At 53.8% G+C, this 16283-nt stretch overlaps 2 protein-coding genes across 5 annotated transcripts in view; both read left to right on the top strand.

Moving 5' to 3' along the window:
• The window catches only part of LOC309598982 (bombesin receptor-activated protein C6orf89 homolog), a 27269-nt gene extending 19342 nt beyond the window's left edge, over positions 1-7927 (top strand). Inside the window, exons 7-10 of one of the 2 annotated variants that reach the window (XR_014230159.1) lie at positions 52-175; positions 577-4969; positions 5561-6656; positions 7837-7927. Coding sequence is in view for 1 of the 2 variants with exons in the window: in XM_082330024.1 (XP_082186150.1) it covers positions 52-175; positions 577-662 (210 nt within the window). In the remaining variant the exon portion in view is untranslated. Of the gene's footprint in view, positions 1-51; positions 176-576; positions 5282-5560; positions 6657-7836 lie in introns of those variants that run through there. The other variant, XM_082330024.1, reaches the window with a different exon arrangement.
• PI16 (peptidase inhibitor 16) lies at positions 7794-16283 on the top strand (the record flags this gene model as incomplete). Of its 3 annotated transcripts, XM_082330021.1 has the most annotated exons (6): positions 7794-7946; positions 10416-10634; positions 11255-11364; positions 12150-12238; positions 12694-14505; positions 14874-16283. In XM_082330021.1, the coding sequence occupies 6 exons, from the start codon at positions 7794-7796 to the stop codon at positions 15014-15016; spliced, it is 2526 nt and encodes an 841-aa protein (XP_082186147.1). In that variant the 3' UTR covers positions 15017-16283. The 3 variants fall into 3 exon arrangements, with proteins under 3 accessions (XP_082186147.1, XP_082186149.1, XP_082186148.1); XM_082330023.1 differs by lacking the exon at positions 12694-14505 and having other exon boundaries at positions 14877-16283; XM_082330022.1 differs by lacking the exon at positions 12694-14505.

The raw sequence follows: 16283 nt of genomic DNA, 5'->3' as shown, positions 1-16283 counted from the left end.
AGACCTAAGAAAAGCTAGCAAGGCTTTTGAAATGCTGTCCTCTCATCCTAGAGTTACAGTTTGCACAGCCTCTTTGCTGTTGGAAGTGGCCAGCTCACCCTGACTGTTGTACCTCTGGACAAGTGCAGAGGACACTGTGAGATGTTCAAGGTGGAGCTGGAAGCTGGAGATTTGGGTGAGTACTGGTGCTGTAGCATGCAGGGTGTGGGAGATCCCTTGGAGTCAGGAGACTGCTTCCAGCTGGGTCTTTTCTGTCTGACACCTGAGAAGGGGGTGTGTGCCATTACCGCCTCCAAACTGGTGTGTGCCCGCTTGTAGCAGTACAGAGGAGTGGACTGGACTGGGAGTTTGTGGCCTGGAACACAAATAACAGGATACCATGAGATGTTCGGTGTCAAAACTGAGCAGCATGGACTACGCAAGACACAGCGCTTTGCCGGGTGTTACAAACCCAGCGTGTCATTGAGGGCGGTGTCTTTCCAAAGAGCTTCTGCATACCCCCATCACTTCACGGGAAATGTGAGCAGTCAGTAAACGTGGATTCATCTAATATGGCCTCTGTTGCATCTTCCAAAGGTTATGCCAGCGCAGATTACTGGACGATGAGCTTCATGGCCAAAGGGACAGAGCCGGCGGTTGTTTGTGACGGAGCAGCTAGCTAAGGACAGTGGGGTGGGAAAAGAGAGCTGTTTCCAGGATGAGAAGACTTTCAGCTTTGAAGCCAAGGCAACGTCTTGAAAGCGATAGAGCTGGGGCAACTGGGGCAGGCAGTTTTGCCCCCCTGCATGTTTACAGTGTTTAAAAATGACTGTTTTCCTGACCCTTGAGGTAATTCTTTGCCTTTCCTCAAATCTATTTTGGGAGAAGCGCAAGCTATTTATGACCTTCCCTGTCCCCTCAGGTAAGCCCTGGGTTTGCAGCAAAGGGTTTTTTCCAGAAGCAACAGAGGGACTTCTCAGGATGAGATTCACCTTGTGTCCTTTGTGGATTATGGCACTTCTGAAACTTCCCGGGAGTTTGGGAGTGGAGGGGGTGTGTGACATTTCTGCGTACATTCCTCCTGAGGAGGAAGCTTTGAGCCTGTCTTGTCAGGCCAGCTCTATAAAGGGAATGAATTGGTGATGTGTCCCAACTCCACCCCATCTCTCCATCTCGTACGTAGCTGTGTGCCTCAGTAGCGTGCCCCACAAAGCCAATCTTGGCTCCGTGCTCCAGGGCTGAGATGAGCCTTGCAGCCTAGGGGCAGAGACCCTCACCCACTGCGTCGTTCTTGTACCCAAAGAATCTGTTCAGGCCTCTTCTTTGTGTCTTGTGATCACTCTTCTGCAGTTCTCTATCAGCAGGTTGTGAGTGAGTCAGACAGTAACTGTGCTCGTTTTTTTTTTTTCCCCATCTCCTTTCCTACAAAAATACTGATGCAAGTTTGAGTGGTGATGGTGCCGAGCGTGCAGTAGTTTAGGACAGAGATGGGGCTAGGTGCAGAACAGCTCTGTACAAGCTTCATCTTCTGATCGTGCACCTAAGTCACCGGGGCTGCACGGCCGTTTTCATATACTCCTTGCTTGGAGAGGTGCCGCGTGCGTTCCTGGCCCAGGGTACCTACGAGAGCACCTGAAAGCTTCCTCATCCCTGGCATTTTTTTTGCATCTACTCCTTCCAGACCTGGAACTCTGTCTTCAGAATGAACGTTGGTTTTTCCTGAGTCCTTTCCAAGCTGCCTTCGCATGCTTCCTGTTGCTTGAGCGCTGCTTTATCCAATGCTGCGAGAGAGGCTCGGTTTCAGTGTTTGCAGGCTGTGGATGCTGCGGTCCCTTCCAAGTCTGATCCTTTGGGTCTGATCCCGCTGTTGAAGATCATTTACAGATGTGTCAGGCTGAACTCATGGGCCAGGGCTGGGGTTTAGGACATACTCTCACAGTTGTTAATATGGAATTGGGAGGGGTTTTGTTTGAAAGCAAGTTAACTCTGTTCTCAGGAGCAAGAACCTTTTCCTCTGTAAATATTTTAGGTACGCGTAAAACAACAGATTGGAAAAATGTCTATCCAGCCTTTGTTTTTGAGCAAGACCAAGAGAACGGGAGCAAACATCGTACTAATCTTGTTAGGATCTGACAAAAGCTGCCGAGTGGGATGACCACGTCTGGCTCCTGTACAAGGATAAGGCAGAGGACAGTTCCTGCTCCAAAGAATTTAGTCTGAGGCCTTGACACTACAAACATTTCTATGCATAACCCTTGTTTTTCTCCTGTAAACGAATAAGAACCACCCCAGCACCCGTGTCAGTCTGTGTGCATGGCCCTCGACGCTGGACCAACACGCACCAGATCTAGTAGAACCAAATGGGGAGGGCCTGACTCTCTCGGGACAGAAAAGGACTAATTTAATTTGTAGCAAAATATTAAAGGGAATTGGATTAATAAGACTTCTGTTAGTATTGTTAATGCTTGGGGTGTGTTTTACACTTGTGACACTACATGCAACCTTGTACATGCCAAGACACACACGCACCACCCCTCTCTCCCTCCTCTTAAAGCCTGGGTCTTAGTTCATGGAAATTCAGGAGTTTGGTGATGGCAGAATTAGGGCCTCATTAGTGACTGTTGCTATTTACACTTTGGCAGCTTCTCAAGTCAAATCCAAAGGCTGACAAGGTTACTTCACCTCTTAGTGGTTTTGTACCTGACCCGTTTCTGTAGAGCATTTGGTTAGAGATGCGTATGGACAGAACCTGCTGGACCCATTATCGCCGAGATTGCGGGTGCTTTGGTGATGCTGTTACTTCTAAGTGTCCTTGAATGTAACTTGTAAAAGAGCTGCGGAGACAATTCTCAAGTGTCTGTGAAATGCCTGTGTTTTGTGAGTCACACTTAAGCTGTTGTGGCTGTCTGTCTCCTTTGGGAAGAAGCAGAGAAAATGGATCTGTCTACGATTGCTGTTTAGATTGGGGGGAAAGGGGCAGGTTTGTGCCTATTGAGCAAAAGTGCTCTCGTGTATTGCTTCTCCCCTCTGCAAAGAGTTGCAGCTGGTTGGACAGAAGATGGTGAATCTGGACTGTTCGCAGATCAGCTTTCCAAGTGCACTTTACGGTCTCTGCATAAGTTTCCAGATCTGTGTCTAGGCAATACATTGCATATGTCCCAACCTTGCTCCCTTTGGAGTTTACATCATTTGTTTTTAAACTTCCAGTATATTTTCTCTTCCTCTTCCAAAAGCTGTAAGGAATTAGCTGCTAAACTAAAACAGGAGGGCAATTCTTATGCTGATAAAGAGCCGATTTTTGGCCCTAGCCGCTGTTGAGTGCGGAGCCCCAGTCTGTAGCACAGCTTCTAGAGCAGCTCCTGTCTTCTGCTGCCAGAGAAGTAGTGCTGATGCCTCCCGCATCGCAACGCGGGCGAGGAGCCGGGATGGAAAACTCAGAGGTGAGGCCAAAGTGGCAAAACTGGGATGGCCAAAAGGAGGTGTTGACACCTTGGCCAAATGGCTGCAAGTGAGCCCTGGTCGTCTTCCTCATCCGGGGCTCCGGCTTCACGGAGCCTTTCCAAAGGCTGCCGGAGGCTGTGACTTCCCTAAAGAGCCTGGCAGCTCCTAGTGATCTGCTGAGGCTGAACTGGGGGGAATGTGGCTATTTTCTCAGCTATTGAGGCATCGCGGTGACAGCCGTGACGGGATGAGTCACAGAGGGTGTGTGTCCCATCCTGGTCTCCCTCGCCTCTGGCTTCGCTTTGGCACTTGCACATATCCAAGCGTATGTGCTGGTTTGGACAATCCCCCGCTCCCACCCTGGCCAGCTCAGAGGGGTGCCCAGTCAATGCCTGCGTCCTCTTTGTTTTTAAAAACTATTTGCGTGCTTTAGAGATCTTTACCCGTGAGCTGGGAGATGGATTCCCGCTCACCCGACGTCCCGGAGGCTGCAAAGCTGCTCTGAAATCACACCGACGAGGCGCAGAAATCGGTGCTACCCGAGAGCCCGGTGGGCAGAGATGCAGAGTGGTCATTTCTCCACTTGTCAGGCCAGGAAGACGGGCTGTCACCCGGCAGCTGGGCAGGAGGATCGTGGCTTAAAGCGGGTTTCCAAAAGCAGGGGTCATTGACCGTTGTTCTCAGTCCTGAACTCAGGGTAACTGAAAGGAAGAGAAAGGAGTATTATTATTTACTTCAGTTCCAGGAAATCGGCATCCCCTACGGGAGCCAAGCTGCCAGTTTCTATTGATTCTTTTTTTTTCTTCTTCCTTTTTTTTTTTTTTTTTCCCCTCCCCACTGGCATTTCACACACAAATTCCCCCAAGGCGGCTCTGCAGATCCCAGCGTCCAACTCCCTTTGCAAAGCCCTGGAGAGCTTCCCAGGGTCGGGTTTCCCAGGAGTCTTGGGCCTTTAGCTTCTCCTGCTAGCCCTCTTGCTGTACTGGTCCGGCAGAGAAGCTGGTTTGACTGGGCTGGATCAAAGATCCCTTCTCCGGTGGCTGGCCTCCCTGGCTTTCTAGCAGCAAGCCTTGCACGCCCTTCCGCAGCAGGTCCCGCTCGCAGCCTGGGAGCACCCCGAGCCAGAGGAGGTGGGGAGCAGGAGAGCATCCCGTTCCTAGAGATGCGAGCTCTACCAACTCCAGCATCTCAGCAAGGTGATCCTGCCCCTAAACCCCCACGTTCACATCGCTACCGCTGCTCCGGGGAGCAAAGTTTGCAGGATCCGCCCAATCCCAGGCTCCGTGGTCCACGTTTGGCCCCGTGGTCCCCACGAGAACCCAGCGCTTTCTGGGGTGAGGCCGTTTTCGTGAGCTTTGCGGTGGGTGCACAAAGAGCTCTTGCTTCCTGCGAACCAAACTTTCTCCTCTTGGTAAATTTTATATGTAGAACTATATATTCTCCTCTTCAGGAACCTCCTTCTTGTAAAGGATAGATTTACTGTCCTGCTGAGTTAAACAAGGGAGATGCTGGACTTCCCCTTTGCGTTGGAGATTCAAACGAGTGGCAGGTGATTTATTTTTAGCATCATCTCTTTGTCTGGGGGAAGGGGAGGCACGTTATAAAGGCTCAGGGGTGCTGGGAAGTAAAGCTATATATGCATACCGACTGTTTCAATGCTGACACTATAAATTCAGTGGTGGATAAAAAAAGAATGTAAATATGCACTTAATGCAGAATTTTATGGATGGTCATAATTTAATATATTGCAAACTTTGTAAATACTTGGAAAAAGCCTGTAAAGTGTGTAAATAAATGAGATTTGTATGTAAGAAGAATAAAAAAAAAAAGTTTTTACTTTTTGCAATTAAATACAAGTGTTAATGCACCTTTTCCCCTTTCCTGAATTTTTTTTTTTTTCGTTTTCATGTTGCATGTCTGCCATCGGGGGGTTATTTAACCCTTTTCAGGGCAGTTTTTCTAAGTGGAAATGCCATTTTAAGCAAAAAGGCAGAACGCTGTTGTTTGGAAAATGTCAAAAGAAACACTTTGGAAAATGTTCTGTCAGTTTTAGCCTGGTTCCCTAAACAAAGCTGATGCAACAGCTCTGCCTGTCCCTCCTTTCTTCCTAATAACAATCTGTCCTTCCTTCACAATTCAGCTTATTTCAGCCAAAGCTTGAGGGCAGAGGACAACGAACTCCTCCAGAGTTCACAAAAACAGGCAAGTAGAGGAGCGACGGACGCCGCTGCTCCCAGGACAACGCGTAAGCCTTGTTAGACACCAGCGAAGCCACGCCGAAGACCCTCGAGATGCGAGTCGGTAGAAAACCAGCTCTTGTTGCTTCTGCGGCGCGGAGTTGTGCCGTTCTGCAGCCCACCCGCCTCGAGCCGGACCCTGCGCACCCCTTCAGGTGTCGGCGCGCGGCTCCCGGCTCCCGTGCCGAGGCTGCTGCTCCCGGGGGTGCGGCGGACGGGCTGTTCCTTGAGCGAGCAGAAGGAGAGCCGCATTCCTCATGCGCTTACCTAATGCCGGCTGGACACGAGCTTGTCAGCTCCAGGGTGGGGCTTGGACCCTGTGCTGTTAATCTCGATGCTTCAGACGTTGGCTCCGGAAAGAGCCGTCGGGGCAGGTTGGGGAGTTGAGAAATGGCCCTGCACCCCCTTTGCCAGCAGCCGCGCCTGACCTTGCCAAATGCATCGGCCGTTACTCACGTTTCCCCATGAGTCCCGTGCCCTGGTTGTGGCTCCTCCAGGGCTGTTTTCTCTTCCCCACGAGCACTGTGTGTCCCATTTTCCCTTAATCCCTGCTGCTGCGCTATCTCCTGCGAGGCTCCTCGGGATGCTGTAGCGCCGGGGGCTACGCGGAGCTTGCCCCTTCATCTCCGCATCGCATTTGCAGAGACCAGCACGTGCGTTGGGGTCTTCTCGGCCCTGCCTTGTTCCTTATAAGCCAAGCCACGGCGAGCTGGCTGACAGGAGTTGGAGCCAGTGCTGATCCTTTCTAGTTGTTTCTCCAGGTCTCTGGAGATGCAGCAGCGGAGCTTTTGAGGTGTCTCATGATGGAGACGGGTTGGCCTTGACCCAGATTCCAGGCCTGCGGTTCGCCTTGGCGATAAACGGGAACCTCTGGTTTGACCAGATGAGTTGAAGATGGCCTGTTGAGACATTGGCCTCAGACCCTGCTTGCGGACATTGTTGGATTACGGGGAGTATGGTAGACCCTGCACCTGGTGAAGGAGAAGGTAACGTGCAGAGGTAAGAGATTTGGGGGGCAGTAGGAGAGCTACTGTGGCAAGAGGTGATCAGCATGGTCCAAAGCAAAAGGAAAAATGGCAAAGCATCGCCTGGGGAGGGGAGAGGGGGAGGCAGAGCCGACAGCGTGTGATTAACTTGGCTCTGCTAGCCAGCGCTGCCCACCCGCTGATCCTTTCGAATAGCCTGCGATCCCCAAAGGCAGCTCCTGGAGCAGAGCCGGGGCGGTTGCACAACCGCAGATGGGGAGGAGGAGGCTGCAGGCGGGCTGGAGGGTCCCTGCCAGACAGTCTCCATGGCGGGGCGACTCGGGACACCTGACTCTGAGCCCTCCAGGTGTCCGTCTGGGGGGGAGCACGGCCCGGCCCTGCCGAGCTAAGGGCTGCTTATTCCAGCCAGCCCTGAAGACAGCTATAGACTCTCAACTCCCCATTTTGGGGGCAATTTCAGCTCTATATGCTGTGCTTCTGCTCCTGGTCACCCTTCTCCTGATGGCACAGGGAAGGGCATCAACCCACCCCCTTCCCAGCAGGCTGGGGGAGCCCCGGGGGGTCGTTCCTCGGCTGCCCGCTGCTCGTCCCCCCAACGCGGCCGGTGCAGGGACGCGGGGCTGGGCGAGGTGGGCTCTGGCTCCCAGCCGGGGAGTGACTGTGCTGCAAACGGTTCTCAGCAGTTGCATCTGGTTGCCTTCGTTTCCAGACACAGCTGCGTTCCAGGGAGCGGGGAGGACCCTCGTGTAAAACAGGGCTTTGCTGGTTGCTCGGGGATTATTATTGTGGTTGAGGAGAAAAGGGGCAGGAGGTAGAAGAGAGGACACGTAACTGAGGGCTGAGGGGATGCCTGAGGTTTGGAGCAGCAGAGGCTTGGATGAAAACACCGATCCCGGGATCACGATTCAGGCACAGGGTCTGTCTCGGGGAGCGGACCCTGCGCGCTCGTTGGCACCGGCCGTACTGCTGCTTCTCCATCAAGGCTGATATGTGAGATGGGTGTGTACCGCGTGGCTCCGAAACACTGCTCTAATAAAGAAATACATTTCCTCCCCAATCTTCAAGCTGTTGGGTGTTCCTTGCTTTTGGGAGGTGCTTTAAATCTGACTGCCAGAGCCGTGGGCTGCTAAGAGCAGAAGCTGGCTGCACGATGCTGAGCTCAGGTCTTCCTCCTGTTTTCCTGTTGCTCACAGCGCTGGAGCTGAGCTGGTCCCTGAGTGATGAAGAAAAGAAGATCATCTTGGATGGGCACAATAAATACCGCTCCCAGGTCTCTCCTCCTGCTATGGATATGCTGAAGATGGTGAGTGGCTTTTATTGTAGGAGAATGTCAGAGGGTGCTTGCATAGTGCAAGCCTCGATCTTAATGCTAGGAGGGATCGGGGTTTTCTTTAGGGAAGCAGAGCAATTCTTCTGTAGGGCTACAACGAGGTATCGATGAAGGGATTCCCTAAACTGCCTCTGAAGAGATGAGTTTGCTTTCACCTATGGAGTTGTCTTTGATTGTTTGTGGAAGTTCCTAAGTGTGATCCGAGTCCCCTGATGCTCTGTGCGAGAGCGATGCGGCTCTCGCTCCCGCGTGTGCCCGCTGGGGAGGAAAGGCAGGGGAGACGTGGCCGTGAGCAGGCGCCCCGGGCTCCTGCCGTGCGGGGCATCGCCTGCTGCCTTTTACTTGCCTTTGCAGGTGAATGGGCTTTTATCTATAGGAGGGAACGTCAACTTCAAAGATGGCAACCAGGTCGTTCACTTATTTGGACTTTCCATCACTCTTCTAATCCCCACCGTGCCTTGTGCGTGGCTGCCTTGGAGGTGAGGGATCTCCCATTTCGCTTGGGGAAACCGAGTCAGGCGCCCGCCATCACGGGTGGCTGCAGTGGCAGCAAAAACGAGCTCTCGAGCTAGTGCTGCTTTTTGTCTTATTTGGACCCTTGATTTGATTAAAATTTGGCTATCGTGTTTTATCTTGCACCACATGTGGCTTTTCTCGCTGTTAGCACGTATGGAGGAGGAGGAGGACAACTGTTTATCGTGGACAGTTGGAGTGCTTTGCTCTTTCGGTCACGGTGTGCTTGGAGGAGACCTGGCCCAAAAGTTGCCCAGGCTGAATTAAACCTTTGTGGGCTGGTAAATGGGAGCTTGCTGAGCAAATGAAGGAAAAAGCTGTGTTCGGGTATAGGGACTAGTGACTTCAGACTCAAAGGGGACAGAGCGAGGACCCTAAGCACCATGATCCCACGGACACCCGCCAGAGCGAGGCACAGAAAACCTGGAGAATAAGGGCTTTGGAGCCAAAGTCTTAGCGAACGCCTGAGGGAAACAATCTCTCAGGGTCCTTAAGCCAGCGGCAATTCTGAACCAGTGACTGCTGCTCCTGGCTGAAGCTTTGATTGCAGATCGCGTGCCTTGAGATGCTCCCCTCCGCAGCGTTGCTTTGTTTCTGCTCAAACATACGGGACCCACTCACAGTCCAGTGCCAAAGGCCTTTTTTTTTTTTTTTTTTTCAAAGCACAACAAATGTGTAGCTTACAGCCCCCTGACAAGCTCTCGGTAGAGGTTTTCCATGAGAGCGCTGTCCTTGCCTCCCTCCCGGGACGTTTGCTTGGGCTGTCTGCGCCTCCGGGTTCACCTGCCGCCGTGGCACCGTGCCCGGCTGAGGTCACCCCGCGCTTCTGTTTGGGACACGGATCTGGTTGCTGTGGAAAGAGTTAGGCGATGGGGGGAACACATAGCCTAAAGCCACTTTTTTAATGAGGCAAATCCTGCAGGTGCGAGTCCCCTGTTTATGGAGCCCAGCTCCGTGCCAGAGGCAGAGGGGCGTGCGCTCCCCAAACTGGGTTTCCAGCCATCGCTCTCAGCCTGGCTTGGGGCCACGGCGGGAGGTCAACCCATACTCTGTGCCTCCATCCAGATATTTCAGTGTTTCCTTCCCCCCCGGTCCCTTAGCGCTGCTGCTCAGGGGCCCGTCCGCATCCCCTCAACACCCCGATGGTGACGTGCTCTGCATCGGGGCCATGCTCTGTCCCCCTTTGGATCCAGCCCTGCCTCTGGCCGGGAAGGTCCCCCCTTAGGATCCGCCGGTTGCTGGGCTGCCTTCCAGCCTGCTGCAGAAGCAGAGCTGCTGTCTCCATCAAACGGTGCAAGGACGGTCCAAACAGCTGCGGCGTAGGGTTCCCTCTGTGCCTCCCCGCATATCAATGCGGCTGGCGGGGGGCTGCGGGCCGGTGGGCTCAGCTGGCGGCAGGGCTACTGCGGCTCCGGAGGGGGCTCTTGGCAGGCAGCCGGCCGGCCGCGTCTCAGATCCAGGCAAACAGATGATGTTTCCCAGGAGCGTGTGCTCCCGGGCTCTGTGCAGCTGCTGGGGAAGACGTGTCCCGCTCTCCTCCCGTCCCCACCCTGGTCAAAGAGGGATGTTCCCAGGCCCCCTCCTGTGTGACCCGGGGTGAGTTCCCTGCTTTCCTCCATCCAGCTTCACGGTTTCTCCACGCTGAGTGGAGGATGCTCCATGATGATGATAGGGATGCTCCGGGCAAGGTTGTGAGGGTTGTGCCGATGCACTGACCTTCCCCCGTTTGATCTATAAGCTAAGGTTTGGTTTGGGCTGGGACTGACCGTGGAGCTCCCCTCTCCCGAGGACTATGTTGGTAGGGATTTGAATTTGACTCGTGAATGGGGAAATTGTGGCCAGAGAGCCCAGAGGTCCTTGGTACGCGTCCTTGTGTATGTCAGAGAGCCCAGTGTCCCTCTCCGTGTGCTGACGCCGAGCTCCTTTCAGAGCTGGGACACGGAGCTGGAGGCCTTTGCTCAAGCCTACGCAGAGAAGTGCATCTGGGACCACAACAAGGAGAGGGGACGACGGGGGGAAAACCTCTTCGCTATGGCCCCAACCCTGGACCTGGAATTCGCTGTGGAGGACTGGAACGGGGAGGAGAAATACTACAACCTGACGACTTCCACGTGTGTCCCTGGGCAGATGTGTGGCCACTACACCCAGGTACCAAGCTGGTGGGGCAGAGGGATGGGGTTGTTGGGAAAGAAGCCGTACCAGCACCCCAGCTCCTCCCAGAGTCTTTGCAAAGGGATGGGGAACCAGGCAGGAATCACCATGGTACAGGGGCACCTGGGCGTGGTGCCAGCCATGACCAGCCTTTTTAGAGAAGACCACTTTGAAACAAGCTCTGCAGCCCTTTTTGGCTACTCGGCAGAGCTGGGTGCCAGCTTGTCTTAGGCAGAGATATGAGGCCTCGGTGTTTCTTCACAGCTTGGGTGGGAGCAAGAAGCAGCAGAGATGGTGCTGGTAAATAGAAGGATGCATGTATGGAGGGTTCTAGGACCAAAGCAGAGATAGCGATGCTCTGCCTGGGTAGGCTACATGGTAGGAAAGCTGTGGCACTTGGATATGTGGACTGCAGCCCTGGGTTGGGAAGGTGGTCGGACAGGGGCAAGGGGCAGGATCCTGGATGCTAAAGCAACGTGGGGATGTGGGGGCACACACAGAGATGAGGGGGACATTGGTGTGGTGACAGAGCAGCCTTCAAGGCCAGGGGACAGGTTGCCAACAGAGTGCCTGCCTTCCCCCAGTCCCCTCACCTTCACCCCTGGTCTTTGCCTTAGGTGGTCTGGGCAAGCACGCATCAGATCGGCTGTGGGGCAAATTTTTGTGAGAAGATCGACGGAATTGAAACAGAGGACATGTACCTGCTTGTTTGCAACTATTATCCCCCGTAAGTCCCATGCCTCGCGTGGCTTGAGGGGGTTTCTGTGCTGGAAATGTCCATCCTTCAGTCCCTAGAGCAGAGCAGGATTTGGCCTTGTTCAGAAATAAAAACAAAGCAATTCCAAGAAAGGCCTTTGTTATCTTGGGTTGGTCACAAAGGAAGGAAGGGTTGTCTGGTGATCCTTGCCCGTGATTGCGACTGCTGAGGTCTGGTTCAGCTCCTGGCACAGACCTGAGGAGGGAGCTCCCCGCCTCCGAGAGCTGCCCAAGGTGATGCTGCAGTAGCTGAGGGTACAAGCGGCAGCTCCCTGCTCCGTGCCTTGTTCTTCCCCGCCGGCAGCAGCGGTCGCCTGGGGTAGAGAAGCCCATTTGTACCAGCAGGAAGGGCTGGACATGGGAGCAGAGGTGGGTGGCCGCTTGCAAAGCCCTGGGACTAGCCTTGGGGACCACTTGCTTGGAGCTGGCGAGACCAAGAGCGGCCGGTTGCTGCCAACCTCCTTAGGGGTCTTTGGGAGACAAAATCAGGTGTCCAAATGCCCATTGACTGCTCTGTTGTAAGGGGTGGCGAAGGATCTGGCCCGTGGAGCTGTCTCCCCTGGTTGTACCAGCCTTGGGGTCAGGTTGTTGGGTAAACGGCACTGACAGTCTGTGGCAGGAGACCAAGACCTGTTTTTTACATTAATCCCGACTTTTGCCTTGGCTGGGATATTCCTGTTGAATCAGACCCCTCTTCGGGATGGGTGTTTCCCCCTCTCCTCACGCCTTCTTTTTCTTGGCATTTTCTGCTTCCAGGGGTAATATGAAAGGCCGAAAGCCGTACAGGGAAGGACCCTCGTGCTCACAATGTCCCGAGGGCACAGTCTGTGTCAACTCCTTGTGTGGTAAGTGAAGCCAAGTGGCATGTGTCCCTTGACAGGCTATTGGGACTCAGACCCTTGGGTTGGGGTCCGAGCTCTGAACCTTCCTGGAGCTACCGGGAAGCCCTGGACCAGCAGTTCCAGGGCTGGATCATGAGACATCAGGTGCGAGGGCAGCCCCTAAGACAGGTCAGCTGCCTCAAGATGAGGAGGATCAGACAAGGACCTCGTACCCCCTTGGCCAGCCATTGTTGCCCCATGAGGATGCCCTGATCCCAAGGGGCAGGAGGTTGTGTGAGGGAGATGAGACGTCTCCAGGTTGGGAACCTCAAAGCTGGGGGATGGCCCAGAGTGACCTGAGAGGGGTCGGCTGCTGCTTCAACCCCCAGCTGATTTCTGCTGGCCCTGCTCAGCGCAGGGGATCTGTTGAGGTCAGCTGACCCCAGCCCTAATGGATGGCACTTTTCATCTCTTACCAGAACCCACTGTAGAAGAGACCACTCCAGCCCCTGTGACACCAAAGGCAAGCCCATCCACCCCAACCACAGCCATGCCAAAACCCACAATCACAGCCAAACCAGAACCCGCAACACCAGTGCCCAGCACAGCCAAGCCAAGACCCGCAACCACACTTCCAACCACAGCCAAGCCATCACCCACAACCACGCTCCCAACCACAGCCAAGCCACTACCCACAACCACAATCCCAACCACAGCCAAGCCACTACCCAAAACCACACTTCCAACCACAACCACAGCCAAGCCACCACCCACAACCACGCTCCCAACCACCGCCAAGCCACTACCCAAAACCACACTTCCAGCCACAGCCAAGCCACCACCCACAACCACGCTCCCAACCACCGCCAAGCCACTACCCAAAACCACGCTTCCAACCACAACCACAGCCAAGCCACCACCCACAACCACGCTCCCAACCCCAACCACAGCCAAACTACCACACACAACCACGCTCCCAACCACAGCCAAACCACCCACAACCACATTCCCAACCACAGCCAAGCCAAAACCCACAACACTAGCACCCATCACAACGCCAGCCAAGCCAAAACATGCCACCACGCTCCCAACAACAACCCCAGCCAAGTCAAAACCCGCAACACCAGCAGCCACCACAGCCATGGCCAAGCCAAAACCCACCATGCCAGCAGCCACCACCACTACTGCCAAGCCAAAGCCCACCATGCTAACAACCATCATGCCAAAACCCACCACAACTGCTACCACTAAGCCAACACTCACCACAACCACCACTACCACCAAGGCAACACCCACCACAACCACCACTACAGCCAAGCCAACACCCACCACACCAAAACCCACCACAACCACCACTACCACCAAGGCAACACCCACCACAACCACCACTACAGCCAAGCCAACACCCACCACACCAAAACCCACCACAACCACCACTACAGCCAAGCCAACGCCCACCACACCAAAGCCCATCACAACCACCACTACAGCCAAGCCAGCACCCACCACAACCACTGCAACAGCCAAGCCAACACCCACCACACCAAAACCCACAACTATGGCCAAGCCAGCACCCACCACACCCACCACTACAGCCAAGCCAACACCCACCATGCCAAAGCCCATCACAACCACCACTACAGCCAAGCCATCACCCACCACACCAAAACCCACCACGAGTGTGGCTAAGCCAAAACCTGCCACAGCCAAGCCAACACCCACCACACCAACATCTACCACCACTACAGCCAAGCCAACACCTGCCACTACAACACCAGCAAAGCCAAAACTCACCACTACCACACCAGCACCTACTACAACAGCAAAGATGCAACCAAAAACTGCCACAGCCACAAACCCAGAGCCCACTGAAACAGAAAGACCCAATCCTACTGAGGCAACTGGGCTAACTCTTTCCTTTGAGTCCACGTTAGACCTCGATTATAAAGCATCTCCAGAAGTAGAGGTAGACACTGGAGAGCCTGTGAGCCCCTTAACTACAGTGGATCCGGCCTTATTAGAAAGCATGGGCACATCCTTCAGCCCCAAATCAGTCCCAGAAACAAATAAAGGTGTCAAAGAGGATGGGAAAGTGAAATCAGCCTTTTCCAGTCCACCTCCATCCCTCAGCCAAATTGTTCCAGAGATCAAGTTAGGTTTCAATAAAGCTGAGCTCATAACCCCCTCAAAGTCAGTGGTCTTCAGCCCTGGAGAGCCCACCTTCTTGCGCTTAACATCATCTTCCAAAGAAAAAAAAGGGCAGAGCCCTGCTTTCCAGACCTCCCTCTCAGGTAAGGTAATTGTGGAGTCTGCCCTGGCATAGACACTCAGATGTTCAGTGATCCCCAAGCAGCATGGAGAGCGCTTGGGAGGAACCAGTATCAGACTGGTCCTTTGGATCCTCCTCTCGTATGTGGCACCAACCCTTTTCCTCACTCTTTCCTCTAACGCTGAAGGGGCTGGTTGGATGTCTCGTTTGTGAAGCATGGTTTTGTTTACAGCCTGCTCCCCACTAACCCACCGGCTGTGTCACGCCTTCGCTGGATCGGGCCACTGCTACCTCGCGGTGTCTTGGTGCACGTCACTGATGGACCTGCATGAGCGGGAGTTTCTCTTTTGTCCAGATCTTCCCCTCTAACTCCAGGTTTTCTTCTGCCAGCAGGTGCCCTGGACACTGAAGAACTGGAAACAAACTCAGACCAGACAAGCATGGATCAGCCCACGGGTGGAGCCCCCAGTACCTGCTTGGGGCTTTCACTCTTCCTCCTACCCAGTGTCATCCTGGTGGGCCTTCTGCTTTGAATGGTCTTTCTCAGCTGTCCCTGCACCGGTCACCAAGGCTTTCTTCAGCATTGGTTGTTCCACAACCCTGGTAGGCTTGGGAGACACCACGGACAATTCAGGTTGACACGCTCTCTTCTTGCGCTGCCTTATCTGCTCCAGCCCCGACGAGCCAAGGGCAGCTGGCAGTCCCATGGGAACTTGGTCCCCTTCCCGAGGAGACCCAAGGGCAGGAGGGTGTCTGCCATAATGCTGGTGACCTTGGATGCTTCTCCTTTCTTCCCGGCCAGCCTGGGCTTCTGGTCCGTTTTCAAACTGGAAATGATGAGCTCCCCCCCACCTGTGTGGCTGGCAGGCCCCACCACACCGTGTCCCCAGGGAAAGCAAAATGACTTGGAAACCCGAGTGGCGATGAGACGTGGTCATTGGTTTTGGTGTTTGTCTGTAGATGAGACATGGTGGTTGGGTTCGGTGTTTGTCAGGATGAGTTTCCAACAAAAACGCTCTTTTCCCCTCCTGATGTGTCTGCCTGTCTCGATTTTGGAGAAGTTTCATCTCTTCCTTTCTTGACCAAAAAGAGTGGCTATTTTTTTTTTTCCCACAGGAAAGGATTCCTGTTTCCTTCCTGGTTCTGGTTTAGCTATGGCCAGTACTACCCAGCTGTACTCCTTTCTCCTCCTCACACCTCTGCAACCCTCGCCTCCTTCCTCTCTTCTGCTCTCTACCGCATGTACCCATTTCACAGTTAGTCCATTGCCATGACTGTATTTTACGCGTGTGCCTGCACCTGTGTGCATGCACAGAAGAAAAACCTTCAGCGCTAAAGAGGAGTCACCGGCTCCTTCATACAGCTTTCTTCTGCATGGCTTCTTTCTTTGCATAACTTAAGTGTATTTGAATTTAGGTACAGATCCCGGTTGACATGTATTTTGCGTGTGGTGGAACCTGGTCTAGGAGAAACAAGTCATCACGTGTGCTGGTACAATTTGAGCTCAAGAGAGCCAAGCGAATGATGTTAGAGGTTACCAATGGTTCCAGGACTTGTTGGAGGACCGCTTTCGTTGTCTGGGACACTGTGTGTTTTATTCCCCCGTGTCTCTGCTCCCTTCCCCTGAGGACTCCCAGTAAGGTGTGTTAAATATGTGACAAGCTTTGCAGACCGGTGGAAGGGGCTAGGAGATACAGTCCCTTCCCTGGTGGTTGCATCCTTTGATTTCTTAAAGAGATGAGGTGGAGAATGACCTGAAGGCCAATAGTCGTGTCCTCCCCCGCGATGCTGCGTCCTGTG

This window comes from Platalea leucorodia (genome assembly GCF_965183815.1).
Source record: "Platalea leucorodia genome assembly, chromosome: 19".
Classification (NCBI taxonomy): domain Eukaryota; kingdom Metazoa; phylum Chordata; class Aves; order Pelecaniformes; family Threskiornithidae; genus Platalea; species Platalea leucorodia.
This window is presented reverse-complemented; position numbering and strand designations above follow the sequence as displayed.